This window comes from Syngnathus typhle, linkage group LG13 (assembly GCF_033458585.1).
Source record: "Syngnathus typhle isolate RoL2023-S1 ecotype Sweden linkage group LG13, RoL_Styp_1.0, whole genome shotgun sequence".
NCBI classification, from domain to species: Eukaryota; Metazoa; Chordata; class Actinopteri; order Syngnathiformes; family Syngnathidae; genus Syngnathus; species Syngnathus typhle.
Genome location: NC_083750.1, coordinates 5,161,702 through 5,186,168, shown reverse-complemented (window position 1 = coordinate 5,186,168; position 24,467 = coordinate 5,161,702). Strand labels below are relative to the sequence as shown.

At 39.0% G+C, this 24,467-nt stretch overlaps 4 protein-coding genes across 11 annotated transcripts; 2 read left to right on the top strand and 2 right to left on the bottom strand.

The window, feature by feature from the left end:
• The first annotated feature begins 183 nt into the window (after positions 1-183).
• Positions 184-3,615, top strand: blvra (biliverdin reductase A). Of its 4 annotated transcripts, none has more exons than XM_061295176.1 (7): positions 184-343; positions 753-876; positions 1,024-1,143; positions 1,267-1,364; positions 1,513-1,620; positions 2,073-2,241; positions 2,681-3,615. In XM_061295176.1, exons 2-7 carry the CDS (start codon positions 755-757, stop codon positions 2,934-2,936), a joined length of 873 nt encoding a protein of 290 aa, XP_061151160.1. In that variant the 5' UTR covers positions 184-343; positions 753-754; the 3' UTR covers positions 2,937-3,615. The 4 variants fall into 4 exon arrangements, with proteins under 4 accessions (XP_061151160.1, XP_061151163.1, XP_061151162.1 ...); XM_061295179.1 differs by having other exon boundaries at positions 186-339; positions 753-799; XM_061295178.1 differs by having other exon boundaries at positions 186-343; positions 753-799.
• On the bottom strand, positions 3,277-9,530 carry tgs1 (trimethylguanosine synthase 1). 2 transcript variants are annotated; one of them, XM_061295170.1, is made up of 15 exons: positions 9,297-9,530; positions 9,124-9,191; positions 8,943-9,064; positions 8,590-8,665; positions 7,969-8,067; positions 7,270-7,779; positions 6,863-6,986; positions 6,561-6,647; positions 6,320-6,473; positions 5,804-6,095; positions 5,378-5,524; positions 5,096-5,242; positions 4,739-4,955; positions 4,432-4,510; positions 3,277-4,022 (listed from the first exon to the last, which is right to left on the bottom strand). In XM_061295170.1, exons 1-15 carry the CDS (start codon positions 9,401-9,403, stop codon positions 3,909-3,911), a joined length of 2,343 nt encoding a protein of 780 aa, XP_061151154.1. In that variant the 5' UTR covers positions 9,404-9,530; the 3' UTR covers positions 3,277-3,908. The 2 variants fall into 2 exon arrangements, with proteins under 2 accessions (XP_061151154.1, XP_061151155.1); XM_061295171.1 differs by having other exon boundaries at positions 5,378-5,521.
• Positions 9,531-9,677: 147 nt separating this feature from the next.
• On the top strand, positions 9,678-14,469 carry tmem68 (transmembrane protein 68). Of its 4 annotated transcripts, none has more exons than XM_061295174.1 (9): positions 9,678-9,772; positions 10,092-10,224; positions 10,526-10,599; positions 10,874-10,973; positions 11,169-11,336; positions 11,574-11,767; positions 11,936-11,996; positions 12,210-12,349; positions 12,770-14,469. In XM_061295174.1, the coding sequence occupies exons 2-9, from the start codon at positions 10,188-10,190 to the stop codon at positions 12,872-12,874; spliced, it is 879 nt and encodes a 292-aa protein (XP_061151158.1). In that variant the 5' UTR covers positions 9,678-9,772; positions 10,092-10,187; the 3' UTR covers positions 12,875-14,469. The 4 variants fall into 4 exon arrangements, with proteins under 4 accessions (XP_061151158.1, XP_061151156.1, XP_061151157.1 ...); XM_061295172.1 differs by having other exon boundaries at positions 10,426-10,599; XM_061295173.1 differs by having other exon boundaries at positions 9,697-9,829; positions 10,426-10,599.
• A 201-nt stretch (positions 14,470-14,670) lies between these two features.
• On the bottom strand, positions 14,671-24,221 carry xkr4 (XK related 4). Its single transcript, XM_061296231.1, has 4 exons — positions 23,407-24,221; positions 20,828-21,027; positions 19,907-20,261; positions 14,671-19,832 (listed from the first exon to the last, which is right to left on the bottom strand). Exons 1-4 carry the CDS (start codon positions 24,099-24,101, stop codon positions 19,232-19,234), a joined length of 1,851 nt encoding a protein of 616 aa, XP_061152215.1. The 5' UTR covers positions 24,102-24,221; the 3' UTR covers positions 14,671-19,231.
• Positions 24,222-24,467: the final 246 nt, after the last annotated feature.

Sequence of the window (24,467 nt, the reverse complement as noted above, 5' to 3'; positions counted from 1 at the left end):
AACCCACGATAGACATTTTCCTAGTATGGTAGATTAACTCGTTTCTCTTTCCGTTAACAACATGGTACTTAAAAATGACTGAAACAATTCACAGGCGACCCTTTCCCTTCTATCATATCATAACCCACAAAAGCGCAAAACAAATACTGTCCAATCGGCTTTCCATAGCACGCTGCTCATAAGAGGCGTGGCCTTGCCGGCACACACACACGCACGTAGGATGTACGCACTTAGTAGTACACACATGCGAACAAGCTAGGACAGTCATCACGTTGTACAACGGCGCGCAGAGCATAAACAACTACTTCCACGCAAGGATTGTAGAGTGTCGACAAGCAAGCAAGTAAGTAACCTACTGTGGGAGCATACCAGATTCGAAATGTTAAGGGTGTACTGATTCTCAAATAATGACAGGTTACGTGAACATCGGATACCGAGGGATGCCCCCCCCCGCAAAAAAACACTTAGATAATACATTAGATAAGACATCCTTTTATATATATATAAACAATCCTTCGTCCACATTGTCCATTTTCCTAACCCCCATCAATTAGATTTTTAAAAAATAAAAATATCACTTAACATAAATGTAAATCCAATTCACCCAGAAATATCTTCATTAGTTTAGCGTGTGTGTCTTTTGTTCGGGATTGTAGTCTTATACTATGCAAAGTGACTACTTGTTTGGCCCAATATGATTTGGTTCATTTAGCAAGGCATGATCAATGCAACGTTCTCCCCTCCTCTCACAGGCATGATGTTTGGAGCTGTGGTGGTGGGCATCGGGACAGCAGGTTGGGTGAGGATCAGAGACATCTTATCTTCGCTACCGGGCAGTTCCGCTGAGAAATTCACTGTCCAAGGATTCGTCTCTAGGTCGCAACAAACTACTGTCTTGCACACATTACGCACAAATACAAACCACTTTAAAAATGACCTCAGGAACTCAATATATTCAATGTATGGTATGGGGTTATTAAGTTGTAAGTTGATGACACCTTACATTCATATTTTTGTCAACAGGAGAACTCTGGACAGTCAGCAAGGAGTGAGTCAGATTCCAATGAAAGAAGCTCTAAGCAGAGAAGACATTGACGTGGCGTTCATCTGCACAGAGAATGCATCACATGAGGATGGTGTCAAGTACGTAAAATAGTCACAAGTGTTCAATATTTCTGCCTGAGTGTATTTCTCAAATATGTCTTTGCTCAAGGTCCTCTTAAAGTTTTGTGCACTACAGTAGTTCCTGATGTTTTTCTGTTCCAGAACATTTTTGCAGGCAGGGAAACATGTTTGTGTGGAGTATCCCATGACGCTAAACTACAAAGCTGCTGTTGAACTCTGGAATTTGGCGCAGGAGAAAGGTGATAATAATGTGTGACTTAGTGTACAAGTACAAAAATTTTGAAACACATCTCTCAAATTATTTGTCAATTGAGAGGTGTTGATCAAGAGTATAAAATAAAACCCTTCAATATGTCAACATTGTCGATAAAAAATTGTCTGTGATAGGGGTGATTCTTCATGAGGAGCACATAGAACTTTTTTCGGAAGATTTCAAATGGCTGAAGACAGAGGTCAAAGGAAAAACTTTGCTGGAAGGAACGCTTCATTTTACAGGTAATGGTTATATTAGTGGTACCGTATTTTTTTGACTATAAATCAAAATGGCTTACCTTAATTCTTATCCTGTGTTGTATTCTGAGGAAAAGGTCAGTTTGTGCATTTTTTGGTGCCATGAATCTTTGTTGTGGCATAAGGAAACCGCATGCTAATCTAGACACGCATCGCACAATTGTTGCCATGACTACTACTTTTACTACTACTTCGTTTTCATCCAGTCTACTCATTTTAATATCCACAAGTCCCACCTTAGTATAACTCGCAAAACCAAGCAGACTACGAAAAAAGCGTATATTCTGACAAATAGGGGTATTTGGATATACTGTATACAAACGAGAACCTGTTGGGAGCCTATTTAATAATGCTGTTTATTGTGAGACCAGATACATTCATGGTATTACCAAGCTTATTTAATTTTGTGTTGTTTTTGTTTGTTTGTTTTTTCTTAGGTGGAGTTCTGAAGCCTGGATTTGGTTTTCTTTCATTTAGTGGCATCGCTCGTCTCACCTGGTTGGTTGAGTTGTTTGGGGAGCTCTCTGTAACTGCAGCAACCATGGAACAAGACTTGGGCACTAACTACAGCAAGATGACTGCAAAAATGCTAACTGCTGACAAAAAGTGAGAGAACAATGTTAACCTTGTAAAATTGTATGATAGATATAAAAAAAAAAATGATTGGGGGGGCCTTTGCTGCTTTTTGTTAGCAAAATAATGTTTGTTCTTAGTGTTTTCTTTTTACCCTATTGAGGTTAAGAGAGCTAGGACTGTCCCCATCAAATATTTTTAGAATCGATATTTTCTATCAATTATTCCATCAATCAATTGAATAATTGGATAAAGTTTAAATTGTATTTCATTTGTACATATGTTTTATTTAAGCGTATAACTAAATATTTTCCCCAAATAATGTTTATTCAGCGATTTTAAAAATAAACCACAGTTAAGCAATATCATGAGAGGGAATTTACTACTTTAATGCATTTAATCTATTCAGGCTGTGAATGGGTGGTTTGAGTTGATTGATTTAATTGATGTATTTCACCTTTTTTTTTTTCAGACCTTTGACTTGGATTGAGGAACGAGCACCAGGCCTCCCAAGAGCCAAGAATATCAACTTTCAATTTGAGTCCGGACAACTGATTGAAATCCCTCCAACACCCAGAGGGGCAGTGGGTCTTTTCATGCAAGATCTGATCCACTTCTCCTCCAAGCTAATGGGCCAAATAAGCCCAGACGATCTCCAGAAAGAGAAAATTAGAGTCCTTCACTGCTTAGAATTGGCTGAGAAAATACAGCAACTTTGCCAGAGATAATAAGTCTCTCTACTTAACCATTTGCAATATGAATTTTGACTTTTTGCAAACTGATTTTTTAGAGATTAAAGAAAGGATGCCAGATGAACTGCAATATTTATACAGGATTAAATTTTAGTGTGTCCGTGTATACAAAACACTATTTAAATGAAGGTGAGAAGAAAATGCAAACAAAAACACAAATATGCTTGTTGAAACTAATACTTTAAAATATGGTTCATAGCAGGTTTGTGAAACAAAAGAATGACAAGCTGCTCCCCAAATTCTTCAGAAAACCCTGAAAAACATTCTCTGCAGAGAAAAACATTAAAAAATGCCTAAAAGATTTTTTAGGGGGAGCCAGTGCCCTCGCAGCACCCCTTCTAGCTCCGTCAGTGAGAAGCATTCCTCAAATTAGGGCGACCTGAGCAGTTGGCGGACCAGTTTTTCCAAAGGGTGTGCTACCAAGTATGAAGTTGAGAGTTGCAGAAATGTTATCCAGTCTATTTTAGGAGGTCTGTGTGGAATGATCAGATTTGGCTTTTCGTGTTGACAACCAAGCATTTGTTTTTGCTCTAATTTTCTGTGAGATCTCGTGTTATTTGACAAAAACACATGGGTGCCAATGCATATTGAGCCTTGACTACACCTGTATACTATACATACTGTATAAACATTTTAATAAACACTTTATGGTTTATGCAGGTTCCTAAATCTTCTTTACCATTCCATAAAACAAGTCTTCCAGCCCATATGTGGACATGAACAAGCACTTTTTTATAAAAAAATGAAAACATTTGTTTCATAACACAAAGTGATTAAGAGTGCATTGCAAAATAGATGACATTATAAACAATCGTTAAAATGTGTTGTACTTTACAGGTACAAGACAGACATCCTGATTAAAAAGTACGAAATAAAGTCCCTGTGGCATTTTTATAAACTTAATGAATCCAGTGCAAATCAAGAACTTCAAAAGATTTGGTACTAAGTTTAGGTGTCATTCCTAATCAAACTGCCAAAGTAAGCAGTTAAGGTCTTTAACTTGTTGTTGAGGATATTCTGCTCTACCTCCACCTTACCTCCAGGACCAGCCAGGGAGACAATCTGTGGACAGATTGAGAGACACACCATTATAAGGTTTGTCAAGTGTCAAAAAGTTTTCTTAATAAATTGACATCGAATAGACATTCATTATGGCATAATGATTATGCAAAAGCCACTGAATGCTCCAAGTAATGAATTTAACATTTGCAAACATTCATTATTATTTTACTCATTATTTTCTTTGTAAAGAAAACTTTGTTAGATATTCCTGTTAGATATATACTATATTGCAGTACAGAAAATGGATTGATGTGCTTTTACTTTTGAACCCAATGAAGCAGGTGTTAAAAACTTGGATTTAATGGACATAGCATCCGCATAACCAGAATCATTTCCAAAAAACACGCAGAACAAAAGTTTTTTTTAACTTTTGCACCTCCACACATTTTACGACAGTGAAGATTCTGACCTGATCCATGTCTGCGTTGCGAGGCAAGAAATACACAATGTTGTCTGATATTTGTTTAGCCAGATGAAAAATCTGAAAAGTGACCCCAGTTAAGGATAGAAACTAGTACAATATTTATCATGTCATTATTAGAAATCGAAATTGGCAAAACATTGAAATAACAATTTGTCGTTAGGAAAGTTGGGTTGTTAGAAAGGTAATTTACTATACAAACAATCTAAATGGATGTCATGCAGTGCTTACTGATAGACTGTTAAATTGTCAATAAAGAACAACAGCATAAAGGTCTAAATAAATAAAAGGATATCCGTCAGGTTCCATCATGGTCTTTATGTCAAACACCTCTGCAGTCAGGTAATCTGGTCCTCCCCAGGGGGGCGACAAGAAGACAACGTCGCCGCAGAGACGAGGCGCCAGCTGAAGGAAGTCCCCTTGAATAAACTCGATTTGATGTGCGACCCCATAAACGGTAGCATTGTGGCGTGCTAAGTCCAGACGTACTGGGTCAATATCAACAGCTAGGACTGAGAGTAAAAACACAGGACATGTGAACATACATCCATATACGAGCAATTTCTGATTGTCCTTGATTGAAAGCTGAATTCAACTATTTCAAATTCATTATGGTTAAGGAAAAGCTACTTGTGTTTTTACAGCTTTTTACCTCTTTTCCCAGTCAGTGCAAACTGGATAGCATTTCCTCCAACTCCACAGAATGCATCAATGATCAGCTGAGTGTTGGAAAAGCTGGACTCCACTCTGAGGGCAATGTGCTCGGCAATCTTCTCGGGTGTCACAGAAAACCAGCCCTCTGAAACATGTAAAAATGTTAAGTTTGGGGACATTTAAAAGGTGCAGAAGCACACATGACAATAGTACTGACAAACAGTGCCACGTCTCATGCGGAGTCATAAACCAAAGAATAAAAATGACAAGATTTAAAGACCTCTGTCCAGTTTGATTCCTTCGTCAAAGCGAGAGAAGAGTCTGTACCGCTGAGCCCAGTATTTGGCCAGCCCTGGTTCTGATGCCATGTCTGCCGGTATCTTCTGCTTCCTCCAGCGTTTATTCATCTTCTTTGGCTTTTTTGCTTCTTTCACAATCAGAATTGATTTTTCATCATTAAGAATACCAAATGTAAAATCCTGATGTGCATGCACTACCCTGAACAAAGTCTGGTTTACATGCAAACTTTTCTATACCAAAGCACTGAACTTCATTTCACAAATATACTGTATGTCACACTTAGAGAAAACATGCAAACTAGAATCAAAATAATGACTGTTTAAAAAAAAAACAAATTATTTTTTAAAAATGTTCAACTGTAATCCTAAATGTGATTATTGTAGTGCTCTGACAGTTCTGCACTCACCAACATTGCCTGGAGGTTTGTCGGGCAAGAGAAAGTCTGGGACTTCCAAACATTCCAATTGCCTAGTTGATTCCTCCCTCTCGATATCCTTCTTCTCAAAGTCCGGGAAATTAGGACTCTCCTCTTCAAATGATGTATGACTTCCATGTGCAACGTTCTCACTACTGACGTCATTTTTGTCGGATGAAGTGGGAGGCTCCTCCTCAGAGTGCATGCTTTTTCCTCCATGCTGTTGTTGTTCGTTTAAATTCGCATGTGCTTCACTCTGAATCGCCCCAAGAAAGTTTTGAACCTGTGAAAAAAATCAGCAGTTTTTAGTTATTGGTGTAGCGTTCACATTTTAACTCAAGTGGGTTTGGTGGTAACTGGTTGAAGATCACCTCTTTCAATCAGTCGTACGCTTGTTTGGTGCACACCGAGATTCGGATGACCCATAGCAGACTTAAGTTGATTTTTTTTTTTTTCAAAAACTAATTTATTTTAACAGGAGTGTGTTTAAAGTACTAGTACAAACACCTTTTGTAGGATGGTGCTACACTGAGGTTGAGTTCCATCTTCATCTTCAGTGAATCTGATGTGTGTGTTCACACTGCTGCCAGGTCTCTTGGAGCACCACCGCTTCTGACGCTTCTGGCTAAAGCTGCTTTTAAAGTTAAAAACACTGTCAAACCTGAAAAACAGGTCAGATTATTATTTTCTAATTCATATGAGTGTTGATGATGGATTAAAACAAATCTGAAAAAGTCCTCAGACGCACCGTGACTCTGGATTGTGTTTCAGTCCAAGTCTGTTCCAGGCTTCGTCACATGTTAGATGTGGGTTCTCCTCCACATCAAATTCATGACTGCAGAAAAAATGAAAATGAGCCATCAGGAAAGTTATTTTTACACTATCCATGATGTACACTGCTCCCAAAAATTAAAGTAACACTATAATATATAGCATCATGACATTTAAACTTCTGGGATTTTAATATGCAGGCCGTACCAGAAGGATGAAAGAACTGCTACTAGTGAGTGATGGTGAAAAAATACACCAGAAGTCCATTTTCAAATTTACCTGCGTTTTATTTTACTTAGTCCGCCTTTGGAGGGATTTTCGTCATCATCATCATCTTCCCCATTTGATACCTGATTCGAAGAACCTATATGTATGTTGAGACTCCCTGCAGGCTGCTGAGACTCTAAATAAATAAACATAAATAAAAACAGACTTATTGATACACAGTGATTTGATGAAACAATTCATTTTGACTAGTGTGGGACATTTTTTTCAACTAAATAAAATAAACAAAATAATATTCATCCATCGTAATTCAATATTGTATACACCTACATAGAGTGGCAAACATGCAAATGTGGAATAACATTCTATTTAACATCTCCTACCAGCTAAAATTCAAAAACCATAATGAAATATGTCTGATAATGCAATATGACTTATATTTCCATCTCCTCAGCTATTACCTGTAAGTTGGGTTCCTTCCTGGTGTGAGGAAACATCTGATTTCTTACCAGAATTACCCCCATCAGAGGGCTCAGAAATACAGTCTTCTGCATGTTCCTTTGTAACACTGGTCATATCGGAAGGTTGTCTGGTTGTTCCAGAGTCAGCTGAGATGTTCCCACCTGCCTTTAAAGTGCAGTTCTTTTCAAGGAGACCATTTAAAACCTCGACACCATCATTTTTTTCATCCAGCCGTTCCTCTGAATGGTTCACTATGCTTTCATCCACCCGCTCATTTGTAGTTTCTTCCCAAGTGTTCTTCTCACAAGATGTGGTCCAGCCCTGTGCTGCCCAGTATGAGTATTGCTCCCAATAGTAATAATAGGTGTCTGCTGTGTGTTGATCCCAGATGGCTTTTTTGTTGGGGTCGTCCCATGGGGAAGTCACACATTGGGAGTCTTCTGTAGACGGCAAGTCATCAGGATGTTTCTCCAGCCAGCTGTTCCACAGAAGAGCTTCACCTTGTTGAGCTTTACCAGAAAGAGATCAATACAATAAATGACACCCATTACTGAAAGACAACTTAGTTGTTATGGACGCAATTGTCAATTAGATTGGATGAATTGGTATCTGATAGAGATTGATCCAAAATGTTTACATGTGCTTTGTCATTAAATAAAATGCTCGGAATGTGTCCACATTTGTAACATCAGTCCTACCCCAGTATGTCTCCCAGCCAGCATCATTGGCAGATGGGGTTTCGACTGCTTCATCCAGCGTCTCTGTCTTCAGTCCTTCTTCCAGAGGATCACGGATGTCTGTGCAAACAGACATGAGTGAAACTATAAATCACAGCGAATCATAACGTCATTACATCTTGTGGGATGAGGGTTTTGTGGCTTGGGAGGAGTTTAGGGTAAGTCCTTTTAATTGGCCTCGGAAAAAACTGCTCTGTCTAGAATTGGCCTTTGAAAACTTCCCTGTATGAAAAGCTTTTGTGTAATTGATGATGGTGCAACAACCATGCCCAACTACAAGTATTATTATTTGATGCTAGAACTCACACTACAAGAAAATAAATCAAGTTGTACATTGTTTTCTTTGTTGTTGTTTTTAAACACGTCTTTCCTATTTACCTGTTTTAGAGAACACATATAAATGCATAATATATTGATATACACTCAATAGAAATATCCAAACCCCACACAAGCCACATATTAGTGATGCTGGTTAAACTGCAGAAAGATACAACAGAGCCAAGAACAGTGTCGGTCAACAGTTTGCCTTAGCTTGCTGGCTTGAAAAAAAATAAAATTAAATTAAATCTCTGTATGTATTACCTTTGTCAGTAAACTCCAAATGTTCCTCAAGAGATTGTGTCTGATCAGTAACTGGTCGTTTGGTAGATCTCTTCTCCTGCCACATGAGCACAAATATAATTCAGATCTGACATATCTATTCATGCCTCTGATGACATATTAATTTGGTATTAGTGACTGACAGAATGACAGTATTTGGGCTTATTAGATGGCATTGCACATGACTGGTCAAAATCAGATAAAAGCACACACATCCATATGAAACTTACACGTCTCTGCTATGTTGCATTCTCCATTAACACAATGATATTTTTTCGATGTCTTGAGCAGTCTTAGACAGTATTCACACTTTAACCAGAAATCAGCAAACATACCTTTTTACGCTGGCTGGAAGAGCTGGCAAAGGCAAGTGGCAGACCCATACTAGACATCAGTTGAGCCTCTTCATCTAAAAATTCAACTTCTTCATCGCCCTCTTCTTCTTCGTTCTCCTCTTCTATGGACAATAAAATGAAATATGTCAAATCAAATATAAAAATATAATCGAAAACCTACCTTGGATTGGTGAGTCTGCCTGATCAGGTGTGAGAAGTCTATTGTCTGACCGATATAACTCTCGATCACTGGGAAGAAGCAGACAAAAAGATGATGAACACCGTATCTAAACTATTTATACACATTAACAAGTGCGCTTGTTTGCGAGATATAATTGAGAAAAGATTACTGACTTTACGAAAGCTCTGGAGCAGCAGCAGTGGATTATTTCTTCGGATGTATGTTTTCTGCTGAAGAATATGTCTGCCACGACTGACACCGTGCTCTTGTCCAGCATCATGGAGTCGATTTAGCCTAAATAATCTGAATTGTTTATAAATTAAACCATTAAACCAGATTTACTGTTGTGCTAGCATGGGAAGACTAATTGTGCGTCATGAGAGTCTTCCGGCCGAAAACATTTCAGAATAAAATAATATTTTTACGTTTGTGGTTGTGATTCTGCCCACACTGGTCGGAAGTGATCGTCTTTAAATTTGACTACATAACAAATCTCGTATTCTAAATATATGTATTAAAAAAAAAATACCTTCACATTTATTTATGTCCGGGGTTTCGTTGTCATTCCCTCGAAAACATGTCACCACCGGACCGATTTCTGTGTTACACTCAAAGCGTCACGGACCCCGGAATCGCCAGGAAGGCATTTGTTAGTTAAATGTCGTTGCTAATACAATTTTAATTAATGTCTCTACAACCAGCCATTGTAATTTAATTCACTTATGTTTTGTCTTATTTACGTAAATTCTGAATTTTATCAGCGAGTAAATATGACGCCACACTCACTGGCCCATCGTTTTTGTCGATGTTATGATAATAACATTACTTCTGCCAAGCTAATCCCCTTCTAATTATTCAAAAACACGTCTGTCATCTGAGACAATACTATTATGAAGTTGTGACTTTCCTAACAGCGCCACCAAAACCTCAAATGTAATCGTTTCCTTCTCTTACCTACTTGGTTATAGTCGCAAATGCTATTCAAGCATCATCATTTGAATAATCCAGAGCCACGTCTTCAGTGAGTGACAGTAAGGAAGGATGTCAAATGCTGTAAACGAGTCATGTCTGACGGGAGCAGAGGACACAGTCGCCTTCCTAGTAAGACATTTCTGTTATCTCTTGGAATGTAAGCAACATGTAGTAAAGAATTCCCACTGCTAATCTTTACAGCATCTGAATATATTTAGTGATTATTGTGGAGGTTCCTTTCATGAACAGAAACAATTTATCTGGATCTATGTAGATTTTTTTTTTTTGCATGTAGCAACTGAATTTACTGTATGTCCATCTTTTTTACAGCTTTGTAGCTTTCATGCCTTGGAGGAATGGGTTGGCCTTGGTCAGGTAGAGGACTACCTGAGTGTTCTCGAATACTTATTGTGGGTCTTCACCCCTCTAGCAATCGTCTTTATCCTACCCTTCCTCATCGTCATCCTCCTCTACCTCTCGATACTTTTTCTTCATGTCTACAAGGTACGCAAAAATAATGTTTTGTTTCATGATATTCATTTGAATGCGCTTTTTACTTTCTATCACTCATGTCCAGAGTACTTTCAGTACTCCACCATATACAGCTTTTCAGTCATTCAAGGCTTCTCTCGGTTCAGTCAACAAGAATTTTGTTAATTTTGATCCAAGTAGGCAGAGCACAGATAAAATTTTTTAGTCCTTTAGTCAAATCACAGATGATGAAGTTGATAAGTTGCAGTGTAGTTAAACTATTTTGCATCCTTTTATCCTCTAACAGAGAAAGAATCAGTTGAGAGAGGCATACTGCAATAACCTTTGGGATGGAGCCAGAAAGACTTTGGCAACGTTATGGGATGGACATGGCGCTATATGGCACGGTAGGATTAAATTCGGTGGAAACTTACTCAAATTGTGGCGTGTGCTGGGCCAAGCTTTAAATCCACTCTTAGACAGGACAGTGGTTGTGACCTTTTAGAATTATTGAAGTGGGTTATTTCTTTGCAGGAACTCAGTAATATGCTGTTACTTTGTCTTCAATCACTTTTGCCTTGTGTAATTTTCTTTAACGCCAGGCTATGAGATCCATGGGATGGACAAAATCCCAGACAAAGGACCAGCACTAATAGTGTACTATCATGGAGCCATTCCGATTGATTACTACTACTTCTTAGCTAATGTCATTATCCAGAAAGGACGAACTTGCCACTCTGTAGCTGACCACTTCCTTTTCAAAATACCAGGTATGTGCGGTCTCTGACAGATACAAAATCTGCTGACTTCTGAGTAGGCTAATGATATATGTGATGTATTTTTTTTCTATTTAGCGACAGTAGTTTATTATCAGTACTATATGTAAAAAGAAAGTAAACCTCATAATTTTCTTTACAATATAGTCTAAACTCAACTGATTAATATTGCCTTTGTGGAATATGAGTTAAGCAAGGAAATTCACTCGTTTTTATCCATCGTTCCGCCAGGGTTCAAATTACTATTGGAGGTGTTCAGTGTGATGCATGGTCCTCAGGAGGAGTGTGTACAGGCACTGAAGAATGGTCACCTGTTGGGCATTTCTCCAGGAGGTGTGAGGGAGGCTTTGTTCAGCGATGAGACTTATCCTCTTCTTTGGGGTAAACGCAAAGGCTTCGCCCAAGTCGCCATCGATTCTAAGGTGGTACGTACTTTTTCCTGAAATTAAAAAACAATCCCTTACATCTCATTTATGGTTACAGTATCCAGAAGAGGTAAGGAACAAAATGCTAACCTCAGTCATTTAAAAAAATATTTTAAAAAGGCGCAGTTATTATGTATATATACTGTATTATCTTTTTTTATGTTTCAGGCTATAATTCCAATGTTTACCCAAAATGTCCGAGAAGGCTTCAGATCTTTGGGAACACTGAGTAAGTGCTCATTGAATTGTTTGGCTCAAATTCTTTTGCCATCTTTTTTTTTTTTATCTTTAATCAAATATTTATTTCATTTCTGTTCACCAGCACGAAATTCACAATCAAATACAATTACATTTTCAGCCTTAATTGTAATTTATTTATTTATCTATTTATTTTTCAATCACGCCAGACCCCAATGTTCTGATCCTGTGTTTTTCTGACCAGGATTTTTCCGTTGGATGTACGAGACATTTCGTCTTCCCATCGCTCCTGTATATGGTGGATTCCCAGTGAAGTTCCGGACATTCCTTGGCGATCCTATCCCCTATGACCCGAATATAAGTGCTTCTGAGTTGGCAGAAAAAGTACGCTCACAACACATTTCAAATTTCTAACTGAGAAAAGGCAAAACAAACTTTTGTTCAGAGACAATGCAGAGTCTGAGACTGGCACACAAATAGCTTGGTATAGGTTGCCTAACGTAACTGTACTTGAATATTATTCCAATGCGAATTACAGTGGAGCTTCTAGATAAAAATTATACCATTAATCTACAATCTGTTAGTTTTTTAAATAAATATCATAACATTCTGCTAGTCACTATCATGAGGAGTGTTCATTTTGATCCTAAATTGGATTGAATACTCACATCTTATTAGTAAAGTTGATTTACCCAAGGTGTATTTCAGACTACTAAATGTAAATAAATCAGAGAAAATGGCACGTGGATGATGATGATGTAATAAGTCATAAGAAGACTATATATTTGATCCTTTCCTTTACAGGTAAAACACGCTGTCCAGTCTCTCATAGACAAGCACCAGCAGAAGCCCGGGAATGTTCTGAGGGCCCTTCTGGAGAGATTCCGCACCAAATACAAAATTGAATAGCGTCATCATACACAAACTATCCATTAGGCAGAACAAAAATGGGACGTAGAGGGAGTGTGTTCAAAAAGGTAGACTACGTTGGCGAAGTGCATATATTACATATAAAGAAGGATTATGTCCAAGCGGAAAACTTGAAATTCGGATTTGATGGATCTTTAGTGACACAAGTCCTGGAACTTTTCAGATACAAGTTAGATACATGATATACCTTATAGACTCGTGTCAGTGCCAACCTGGCTCCCTCTCCATACATATTCTTTGAGTTAAAAAGATAATGTGTGTTGATGGTTTGAAAATTAGTGTGGTGATCGTCTTGATTTCCACATGCTACCAAAGTTAGACTTCTTGAAGGGTCTTAAAGTTTTGTTTTTTTCAAGAGTTTCACTTCAGAAGCCCTGCTTTTCCGTTCTTGGTGTGCAAATCAAAACTGTTGCTTTAAACCACTCATAATATGCCTTTGTTTGTGAAAAGTCTTAATAGTTATGACCAATTGGCCTCATGTTTTTGTTGTGTGCTTGGAGTAACACCTTTAAATTACTATATTATTCATGAAAACAGATTTGGACACATTCTGGCTAAAAGCTTGTGAACACTTTGTATGGGTATCATTCTTTTTTAATAGAATTATTTTGGTATGTAAAATGTAATTTGAAGACAAATTATTGGAAAAGTGGTTGTTGGAACATATCAAGACTGTCTACTTAACATAATAACATGTGGAAGGATGTGCATTATTAAGTTTGTTTGCACTGAACATGGAAATCCACAGGTCACCTTTACTCTTCTTTTAAATAGAAATAGTGTCACCCATTAAAAATGCAGTTTTTATCCGTCCACCCATCTATACAGTTCCTCTACTGCCTAAATATTCTAGGGAGTTACTTTCAGCTTACAACTTTGTCAGGGTAAATTGAACTCATTTGTAAATTACCAATATGCTATTGTCTTGAATTTGAAAGTGACATTTTGAGTCAGGTAATTTGGACATTGCTGTGTCATCTTTTTTGGAAGAGGAGTCTCCATAGCAACCGTATTTAAGAAAAGGGTAGAAGCACTGATCTGGCAACACTTGGAAAGATGTATTCAAGTGCAATTTCAGGGGTTTTAAGATTCCTTAAGTTATCATTTAGTTGGAATTTCTATGTTATAATGGCAGTCCTTACTTGACTTTGGGGAACAAAATTTTCAAAGTGTATGTTGCGTATAGAATGTAATCCTATTTGTATTATTTCTAGATCCTGGGTGCTTTGGAGTGTTTTAAAATGTGCAGTACATATCCCCCCCTTTTGAACTGTCTACATTGTGTTTGCAGATGCAGTGTAATTTATTACTTTTCTGTGCATGTAAACATATATATTTGCATGTATATACTAATAATTCAACTGATGATAGTTTTGCACAACAATTTTTGAACATTGTAATTGCCAACTCAGAGTTCATTTTTGTAAAAATCAAAAATGTGTTGTTTAACTGATTGTTTTATATTGGTGTCCTGGCTGCTTTATTTCTATATGTGTCGTCTATGTACTTGCTTTTAAATGACAGACTCTAAATAGGACATTTTTAAATTTGAATAAATCTATTTTTTAAAGAAATACCGTTTCAATTAACGTTCCTCCATTTGATGAAAATGTGTGTGTGTGTGTATAATATAATATATAATAAATATCATTATAAATATAATAATTATATATATTTATTTATTTATATATATATATATAAACAATGTTTGAAAAAGGAATAAATAAAATCTACAGGAGCCAGGAGATTACCATTGAAATAACCACAGTGTACTTTATTAAATACATTTTGGTAGTTTGCATTAGATTCAAATAAAAATTTACAAAAGAAAACTCCATATGTACAAAAATGTTTTGATCATCACTCTGGATTTTATTTTTTTTAATTTAATGTATTCTTCGTCCATAGAACACCGTCCCCCTACAGTTTAGCACTTCAGAATTTAATCACAGAATGCAATTTACCATTTTTCTTAAACATTTCTTTTTTTCTGAAAATACACCACATATACCACACATATTGTTTTATTCTCTGAAGTACTTTATATTGTCATAATTAGAGCCAACCTTTTGGCGTCAAACCCTTCACAGTCAGAACTCAAGATAGGAACGTCCTATTTTTAAACATGTACATTTTGCATATGTTTATTTACAGTTAAGCTCTAAACTCATCATTTCCGATATTCATTTAGTACGTGGTATCATCCAACTGTCAACCAAGCCACTTGAACAGGATGCTCATACAAGTGTGTGACAGGATAAGCAACTTGATTTTACCTTTATTCGTGTGCTGAATAATCTAAAATAGATGTTACTGCACAGGTTTTAACATGTCCATCAAAACTAAGAGAGTCACTCACTTTCATTATGGTTTTTAGCAAGTCTGTTGCTGTATCGAGAGGATAATCACGCGACACCAATGTGAGTGGGGTGCTGTTAAATTGTTGTTTTGTTTTAATCAATGTCTCACATACCACAATCTCCACTAAATTGCAAGGTGGGGATTAGAAAGAACCTCCAAGTAGTTCGCCATTTTCTGGACATGCACCCAACCTGCTGTCCAGACAAAAAAAATTATGAACAGTTACACTTATGCACCTTGATATAAACACACACATAGAGTCGGCCAAATTATTCATACCTTGTTAAAGTGATTATTATTTGTTTAATAGATATACTTTGACCTCTTTTCCTGCTAAAAGATATCCATCCATCCATCCGTCAATGATGCGCAATATGTGAGTGCATCGGATTTTAACAAGTGATCTTTGAAGAAAATGCCACATTTACAATATTGTCAAGTGTAAAATGTATGCCGTACAATACTGAATCAAATTGTGATCCAACCAAACGAATCAAATCATTTCATTTTGAAATGAACAGTCCTTGAAATTGTATGGGAATGAGTATTTGATCGTCTTTTACACATTAACTTGTGTTAATATTTTTGTTATTCTTTTGATTACTAATTTGTCTACACAAATAAATGATTGGAAAATTGAAAATCTTTTTTCTGACAGATTGAGATAGGCTGTTGCTATACCAAACAATCTAACACTCTGCATTATGGAAACACGCCAGCAAACCTTGGCTCAATTGCAATGTCACAGTTTTTGTATGATTTGTGTTTTTACTATGCTGAAAAGGCCTTAGAATAAGTAATCATACTTCAATTTCCAATGGGACTTTTGAGGTTTCAGTTTGGCACATTACAATTATAATGCAATCATTTGTATGCACTGTAAGCATTGCAACATTGGCTTTACAATGAAATGTTATATAAGCAGGACACTGTCAGGACTAAAATGGGTGGATGTGATGAAGATGAGGAGGTACTCATTAACTGAATGTACTGAGGTAGCTTCATGTCAACGGTAAATTGACAATATGGTCTGCAACTCAGACCATACTGTCGCACGCATGGACGCGAATTACGAACCATTGTTGAATAAATGGTCTAATTACTGCAACGCATAGCACAACAGCAAGTTACAGCCAGACATGACAAACTAACTGCGCACTGTCTACTAATTAAACTTCCCGACTTCCCCATGACCTGCTATAATCACGATTCTTCGGAATTCTGACTTCAAAGTGGGAATTCTCACTTTAAAATCAGAATTCTGGGAAAAAATGTCAGAATCCTGGCACCCACCCCTTTTTTTTCTTTCCTTCACTGGCCCTATAATGCTCTTCTGTACATGTTCGAACATGTGGTCACAAAGTAATAAAAAAAAAGAAATGGCTGGGGAGTATGAATGTTCGCCCAACATTGTCCCACAACAATACCATCATGGGATCCACAACACATTATGCACACACACACACAAGACACATTGGTTATGGTTGGTTGTGGGGGAAAAAAAAGCAAATGAAATGTTTGCAAAACAAACAGTATTGGGCAAAAACCAGAGAGAAAAAAATGAAAGACTCAGGAAAATTCAACCTGCGTTATGAGCTAGTAGAATAAAAATACATACAGCCTTTCTCTTCTGCCTTGTCTTTGTTAGAATACAAATCATTACGTTTAACAAAGTGAAGATATTCAAGTAGGTTAGGGCATGTCAGCTATATGATGATGATATGATGATTTTTGTCTTGGACAGTGGGATTATTACATTTAAATTCAGACTGACAAGCTGAAATGATGCAACCTTTCACGCGAATGAACAAATCAAATCAAAAGTGACATTCTGATTATCCAATTGCCTTGTGTTGTGCTTTTCTCTTGGAAAATAACAATATTGTATAAATTGCAAAAAACATTTAAAAAATGGAAGCTACTTTGGGTAAGGGCTGTATTTGACTAAAGGAGAAAATTACATCGCATTGTGTGATCATGTGCTTACTTTAACATCCCAGCATTCCCTGAATGTGTGTGTTTTTTAGGTTGGGATAGTTAGGAAAGAGGTGGAAATGCACTATATGCAGTGATCCCTCCTTGATTTTGTCTACGATACCTATTGTAGCTTTTCCAGATGTCTGGGGAAATTTTCATTAGATTCCCATACGAGGAAAGTATGGAATGTTTAAGTGTTACTTAAATTATCACCTGAACTATATTTAAAAGTTTGCTATGGCATATATGTTTGACCCTGGAAGATGTATTGTATTTCAAATATCATCACTGTGGGAGTCAGGAAGTGAGAGGGCCGGGGGGCAACCTGCTCAACTTGTGGCCTATTTATCTTAAGTCTTTTCAAGTCAGCAGTACCATCCCATTCAATTCGACAAGGGGCATGGCAAGTCACAGTAGTTAAACCCCCTTTTGAGTTTGTAAACAATGTGGCATCATTTTGGGGGGGCGTGGCTTAGCTGGAGGCAAAATGATTTAGCATGCTTGAAAACGCAAGTTGGCATATTTCAACTTCACTTTGCCTCCAGCTTACACTGACGTCATCATGACGTAGGCCATAAAGGGGTCCATATATTTGCACACAAATTCGTACAGACGCGCACGCACGCACACACAGACACACACGGTATTGTGCAAAGTCTTAGGCCACCTTGAGCTTTCTTCTTCTAATGATCTTGTTTTTTTACAGCAGCCATCAATCTGAACCGGATAAAAAAAAAAAAATAGCTGACCAATCATCATGAAAATGAGTAAAGGACGGGCTGACCAAGAACTTTGTTGGTGATAACTAAGTTTAGTTATTTTTCTTCACAGCTTGGCCTTGTTTGAGGCCTGTGTTTTACTCGCCGACATTGTATTATAGTACTTACTAAAACAACATCTGTAATGGTGATCTAAGACTTTTGGACATACAGAACAAGAATAACAATGACTTCAGTACCCACTACTGATCTGAAAAGGTAAGAAAATGCTGCATGTTGTATAGAAGTATTGTACATCCCGGTTGCTTCGATTTGGCGTTGCAAGCGCTTCCTTCCTGGCTGTATCTTTTGGATTCTCCACGCGTCATTTCTTTTCAAATGGCATCCACCACAGTCCTCAATCCTGCTGCTGTCCTTCACAAGGTGGAACTTCAGCTCACTTTAGTGTAGAAAGCTGTTCTTCATTGTGGACTTGAGGTGCCAGGAAGTTTTTTTTCCCCCCATGGCAGTCGGCGAGATGGAGAGAGAGAGGCTGTGGATCTTTGTGTCCAACTTTTTGTTCCACCCATTCTTTCAGCCAGGTTTGACAATTGTAAATAAGTGCTACTTTAACCATTGTCTTCAAGTACTTGACCTTCTTCTTCTAGAATGAGCTAAGACGATTAAAAGTCTGCACTTGTGGAGAGACTACTGTGCCATCTACTGTATGAGGCGCTCCACATCTTCAATATTTCCAAGGAAACATTTTGGCACTAGGAGAAGGGAACAGATATTGTTGTGAAATTGATGAGAGGTGTCCACAACATCACGTCATCAGAACTCTCTGATATGCGGACACCTGCACAGTAAGACATACATGAGTTTTTCAAGTTTTAAATCAGGGAATCAGGGAATTTTTCCTCAGAAATTCAAGTGTCACACACGTGTAACATCAGATGACTTCAAACTTGGACCCTGGAGGGATGAGGATATCCCGATGGATTTGTTGAACTCAGCCCAAGTCACGTAAGTCTCTTGGGGTTTTTGAGTTTTTCAGTACTCTGTTGATATGCATTTTTTTAATACCACACAGGATTTCCCTGATGAACCCAAGTAAAAATAACCAGACAAGTAGAAATACAAAGGAGATAGTGATGAGCTTCACCTCTCCTCTGATCGTTGGATTTTCCATTGGAAGGTCACTGAGTTGACGAGGAAAGTAGGGGGAGAGAGATGAAATGGGGAGTCACGTGCCACAGTCTTTTTTGCTGATTCTGGCTGCTGGGTGGTTAAGAGAGCATTATAATGTGGTTTCATACTCCAACCTTTCTTGTACCAGGGCATCATCTTTATACTGCAGCCGTGGAGGAGTCAGCGAGCAATCTATGGCCAAAATTGCCTTTCGTATACTACGGTCGAGGACGTGGCGCTCCCAGGCTGGGTAGCGGTTCCGACAGAGATCGATCTTGATGACGGTCTCATCGAGGCGAGGCGCACGAGATGATGGCGTAGATGGCACGGTGTGTCGCACCTGAAACACTGGCATGCAACCATCCCTTTCCGTATATTTTGCAGCGTCGCGCTCTAATGTTGTGGTGGCTCCCCGGTTGGAGCGCAGAGAATTGGTGAGACCCTCAGACGGTAGTGTGGAGAACTGAGTCGTGGCATCCAGATCAAGGCGCTGGCAGCTTGGCGAGTGACCAAAACGAGGCCCGTTTGGATGGAAAAAAGCATAGTACATGAGCAAGAAAACCACCCCCGTGAGGAAACTACTGAAGATGACACAGAGTGCTGGCACAGCAAAGGAGTCAGTGGGGTGAGGTAAGCGGTAGATGTACCACAATGCACTGAGAGCCGCATTCTCCACCAGTATCACCATGTAGTAGATGAAAAGACGACACCTGTGCAACGACACAAAATAGAGAATAACTGTAAATAGGATTATTTTTAGATTATTAATAAGCATACTCCTCACCTTGTCCGTCCCTCCTTAACATTGAACCAGGAAAAGATGTAGATAATGCCCACCACCATGTCAAACACAATTTCTTCCCACTTGCTGATGCAAAAGTCCGTCTCACAGTGGACAATCCAGAAGGTCATGATGCACCAGTGTAGCACGATGAAGATGCCAAAGTAAAGTTGGAAAACGGACGCAAACAGGGCAAAGGTGATGACCCTTGCGGCGATAGTGAAGAAGTGCCAGCAGAACTGAATGATGACAGCTAGGTAGGTGATGGGCTTCTTGTCATCCCGAGATTCTCGCAAGGCTTTCTGATAGGAGGCCAGGGCCCAGGCAAGGGAGACGAGGGAGGCTGCTGCTGTCATACCTGAGACACAAACACATTTCGCATTGTCTCCATGACGGAGGTGTTTACTGAAGCTTAGCACAAACAAATAATGAAGTGTTTTCCCCATCAGTCATACTGCATTCAACTCTGAATAAGAAGGATGGATCTACTGTGAAAATGACAAGACACTTATTTTCATCTGCTGGTGAGCACAAATACAAATGTTCTTTTTTTTTGGCACAATATAAGCTTTTAATAGGATTTAAACATTGTCTGCTTTATGTCCAGCAAATCATATATTTAGAATTAACGACAAGATGAATAAAGCTTTTTGAATGATCTGGCCTGAGAATTTCTGCTGGAAACAGGCCGCAACAATTTTTTTTTTTAGAGGATAACATAATCACCACAAATGAAAATAAATCTGCTAGAATGGTCCAGCCAATCACATGTTCTAAAGATCTAAAGAGATATATTTCAAATGTAACTTTCATTTTCTATGAAGTACAGAATAAGGAGATGATTACAATGATGATGAGATTCCCAGATTAAGTGTAATTTGTGGTCAACATTTAGAGGTTGCCTGTTAGAGATTTTTCTCTTACCTTGCACAGCCTGAAGTTTGTGTGTCTGTATTATGATGCACAATTGTAGCACCAACTGTGGAGCGCTCTCGAGAAAAGTGGCCAGTAGATGCAGCATGCTCACGTCTGCAAACTCATAGATCATCCTCCAATGGTAACGCCACCGGTCAGTGTCAGAACTCTGACGACTCCGAATGCCCAGATAAATAGTATGGAGGTACCTGTAAAATAAAAAATAATAAAAATAATAATAATACCAAAGTGGTAACTACCAGAATTTTGGTGATGAATTAAATGTTATGAAAATACTGCAATTTTTTTTTTTTTGCATTTGTGACTTGCTTTCTCTGTCTTGTCTCTGTCTTTACCTCCTACACATATTTCATGATCTCTTATCACCAATATATTCCGGCATTTAGCAGTCAGCTAACGGGCCAAGAAATTAAATGCCATTGTCAATAAATATTCTGAAAATATAATCTGGTGCGAGGGTATCAAAGCTGTAGCATGTTCTCTGCTCCCACTTGTCTCATTGTGTGTTTATGTATGCAGAGACTGAGCTGACTGTCTGCCCTGCCATTCTAGCTACATTCCCAATTTAACCGAAGGTGTCCCAGTTCTGACTGCTTGTCACATCCAGTGAAGAGGAAAGTGATGTCTCATTTTCATTTCAGCCTCGCACTAAGGCCATCCGTATCAGAACAGTCACTATTACCATGGCAACACCATTTCATCCATCCAGCATATTCTCTCTCAAGTAGCAGTTGACATTTATCAAGCATTACAGTACTGCAATTTAATCATTCATCCATTTAAATCGATTTGGAAATTTTGTGCAGTGCAACAGCGATACCCGCTCATTTCATCAAGTGTGAGTGTGAAGCTGGTCTGTTAGTCAGCATTCGATGAACTGTGTAAAGTAATATTCTATAAATTGTGAGATGCTTTCTATGACCCAAGAGATTATAAAAGTGCAGTCAGGTATCATTGTTATACTGAAGGACCATTGTAAATTGTCTATTATAAAGACATCTGTGATCATTCCCTTAATCCATCAATTGTTCAACACTTCTATTTTTTTTTTCTATTAAGAGTGCCATATAATGTATTATCTAACTAAGAAGGTTGATTTTGAAGGTAATAAACACTGTGTGGCTAATCCGGCTAATTTGAAAAGATGAAAATGTTGAATGCGTTATGAACGCTACTCCATAGTGTATCGTGGTCAGAGAGACCTCTGCAAGATGGATATGAATAATGCAAGAAGTGGATACACCTTTCACACACTCGCACGCGGACACACACACGCATACATGGTGAAATATTTAGTGCAGTTGGGATTCCCCGATGCAGATACTTCACCATGACGGCTTTGAACAGCTGCTGTTAAACTGCAGTCACACCCCCCTCCTTAAATCACCATGACAACTCCAACTTAGTGTTGCAACAAAGCAGGCTCGCTTAACAAACCCATTAGTTCCATGTGTGTACTGATGCCCTGTGCGTATATCAAATACATACTACATAATTAATAAAGAAATTAATTGCAATAGATGCTCCTAAATGGATTGTGGCAATACACTCACAGTGGTTAAACACAGCAGCGGTATGTACATTTGGAAGGAGTACGCCTAGATTACAAATTCATATTAAGTCCTGTACAAGCAGAAAGGTACAGAGGGATGAGATATTGATGTGCTTTCACAAAATAGGCCATATGTGTGATGTGATCATGTGGGAACAAAACTGGCAGATACAGGTTGCAGATCCAACCTGGAAACCGAGGGTGTGTTGATCATGTTTATAATTTGTTAAGAGAAACAGTGGCCCTGAAAGGATCTTGCATCCATCCATTTTGTATTCCGGGAGCTGGAGCGAATCCCAATTGACTTTGCTCGAAACGGACCAGACCCTGCACGGGTCGACAGTCCGTCGTCACAGGGAATGTACACCTATACATGAATGTACTACTACAATTACAAGACAACAGTCATTAAATAATTTAACAGTACAGACACTCTGAGTAAGACAGTCTGTCATCAAGTGACCAAAACAGAGACTTGGCTGCAGGGATACCATTAAAAGAAAAACTATATATGCATGTAAAAAGGATTGCCTTAACTATATTATAAAAACTAAAGCAGCATTAAAAATAATAATGTGCATTTACCTTTATTGATCTAAGTAATATGAAAATGATGACCCATATCACATCTTCAGGGTTGAATGTTACGCAGCATTTAGCTACCTAATAAATGTGGGCGTGTCTAACATCTGGCACCCATTTAAAATTTATGATCCGACTTAAGGTGATCGGGAAGTCATGAGTTGTGTGTGACAATCAACTCCTATATCTGACCCAAAAGTAGAATGGACAGCAGCACCGTTTATTAAGGTTCCTAGTTTACCTTAATGGCAAGAGGTGAAAGCATCCCATAACGTTTGCTCTGTGTGTTAGTGTAGAAGGGCAAAGATGGCAGCTGCATGTCAAGCTAGCATCGGTATCGTTCTTAGTTCTAGGGCATTAAGATTCCAAGAGGTTTGTCGCGGTCATTTGTTCATTCTGCTCAAGTGCACATCCATCCACACAAGCATCCTACCTCCATATCTGGCCCAGCTGGACGATGTGGATGAGAGACTGAGAGCACCACATACACAAGGAGTATGAGGCCGAGCGTTTCCGAGTCCGGCTTCCCATGGCGGTGCTGTTGGTGCTGTTGGTCGTAGTGTTCTTACTCGCGGTCGACGCCTGTCTCTGCGGCGTGGTCGGGGGATGCTGAGCGCTCACATCAGCGTGTGAGGCCGAGCCACTCAGCAGCTTATTACCGTCCATGTGCGAGCAATCGGCGGCGGATTCCGTCGCCTCCTCTGTGCTGAAGTCGTGAACGAACCATCTGAAGCTAAAGAGCTGCACCGAGAAGGAACCCAGTACGACGAAGAAGAGTGTCAGGCCGAACCACCAGTAGTCTTGCTGGAGGTAATAGTCGACTGACAGCCACACATCAGTGCCCACATCGGCCACATACACGGCCACTGCGGCGACTATCCACAGGCAGTCCCAGACCGCATATTTCTGCTGCTCCCTGCCCAAGCGAAGACAAGCCGTGTTGGAGCCCCCGCCGCCACAACAACGCGATTCCCCGTTAACGAAGTCAGCGTCCCCGGCGCCAGCGGAGTCGGGCTGGCAGCCCGGGTGGAGCCCTTGAACCGAGCCGGAGTACTCCGAGTTCTGCAGGGGCGTGAAGGCCACGTCGCTCTTCTTCATCTTCAGGACCCCGTCCGATTTAGCAGCCATTGTTACCAGCTTGTAATAACACTAGTATAGTCTATTATTTCGCCCACCTTCTGAGCCTCTCTCCTCCACCCCTGTCTCCTCTCACCGTCGACACCCTTCTGCGCGTCTCCTCCTCTTCTGTCCCCCGCCACCTCCTCCTCCTTTCTGGGCAGGAGCGGCTCCGCTACACAGGCGACAGGTCATAATCCACAATAAAAAACAAAAGGAGGATTTGAGTTGACATCTTTCAAATCACATATTAAGTGCATGCGTTTCTTTAAAACGGACCTCGGCTGACATTTAAAGCTGGGGTTTTCCCGTTTTATGCCTGGAAGATCATCCGCTCAAGTTGTGCTTCCACGGGTGGAACCCGCAAGGCCAACGAAG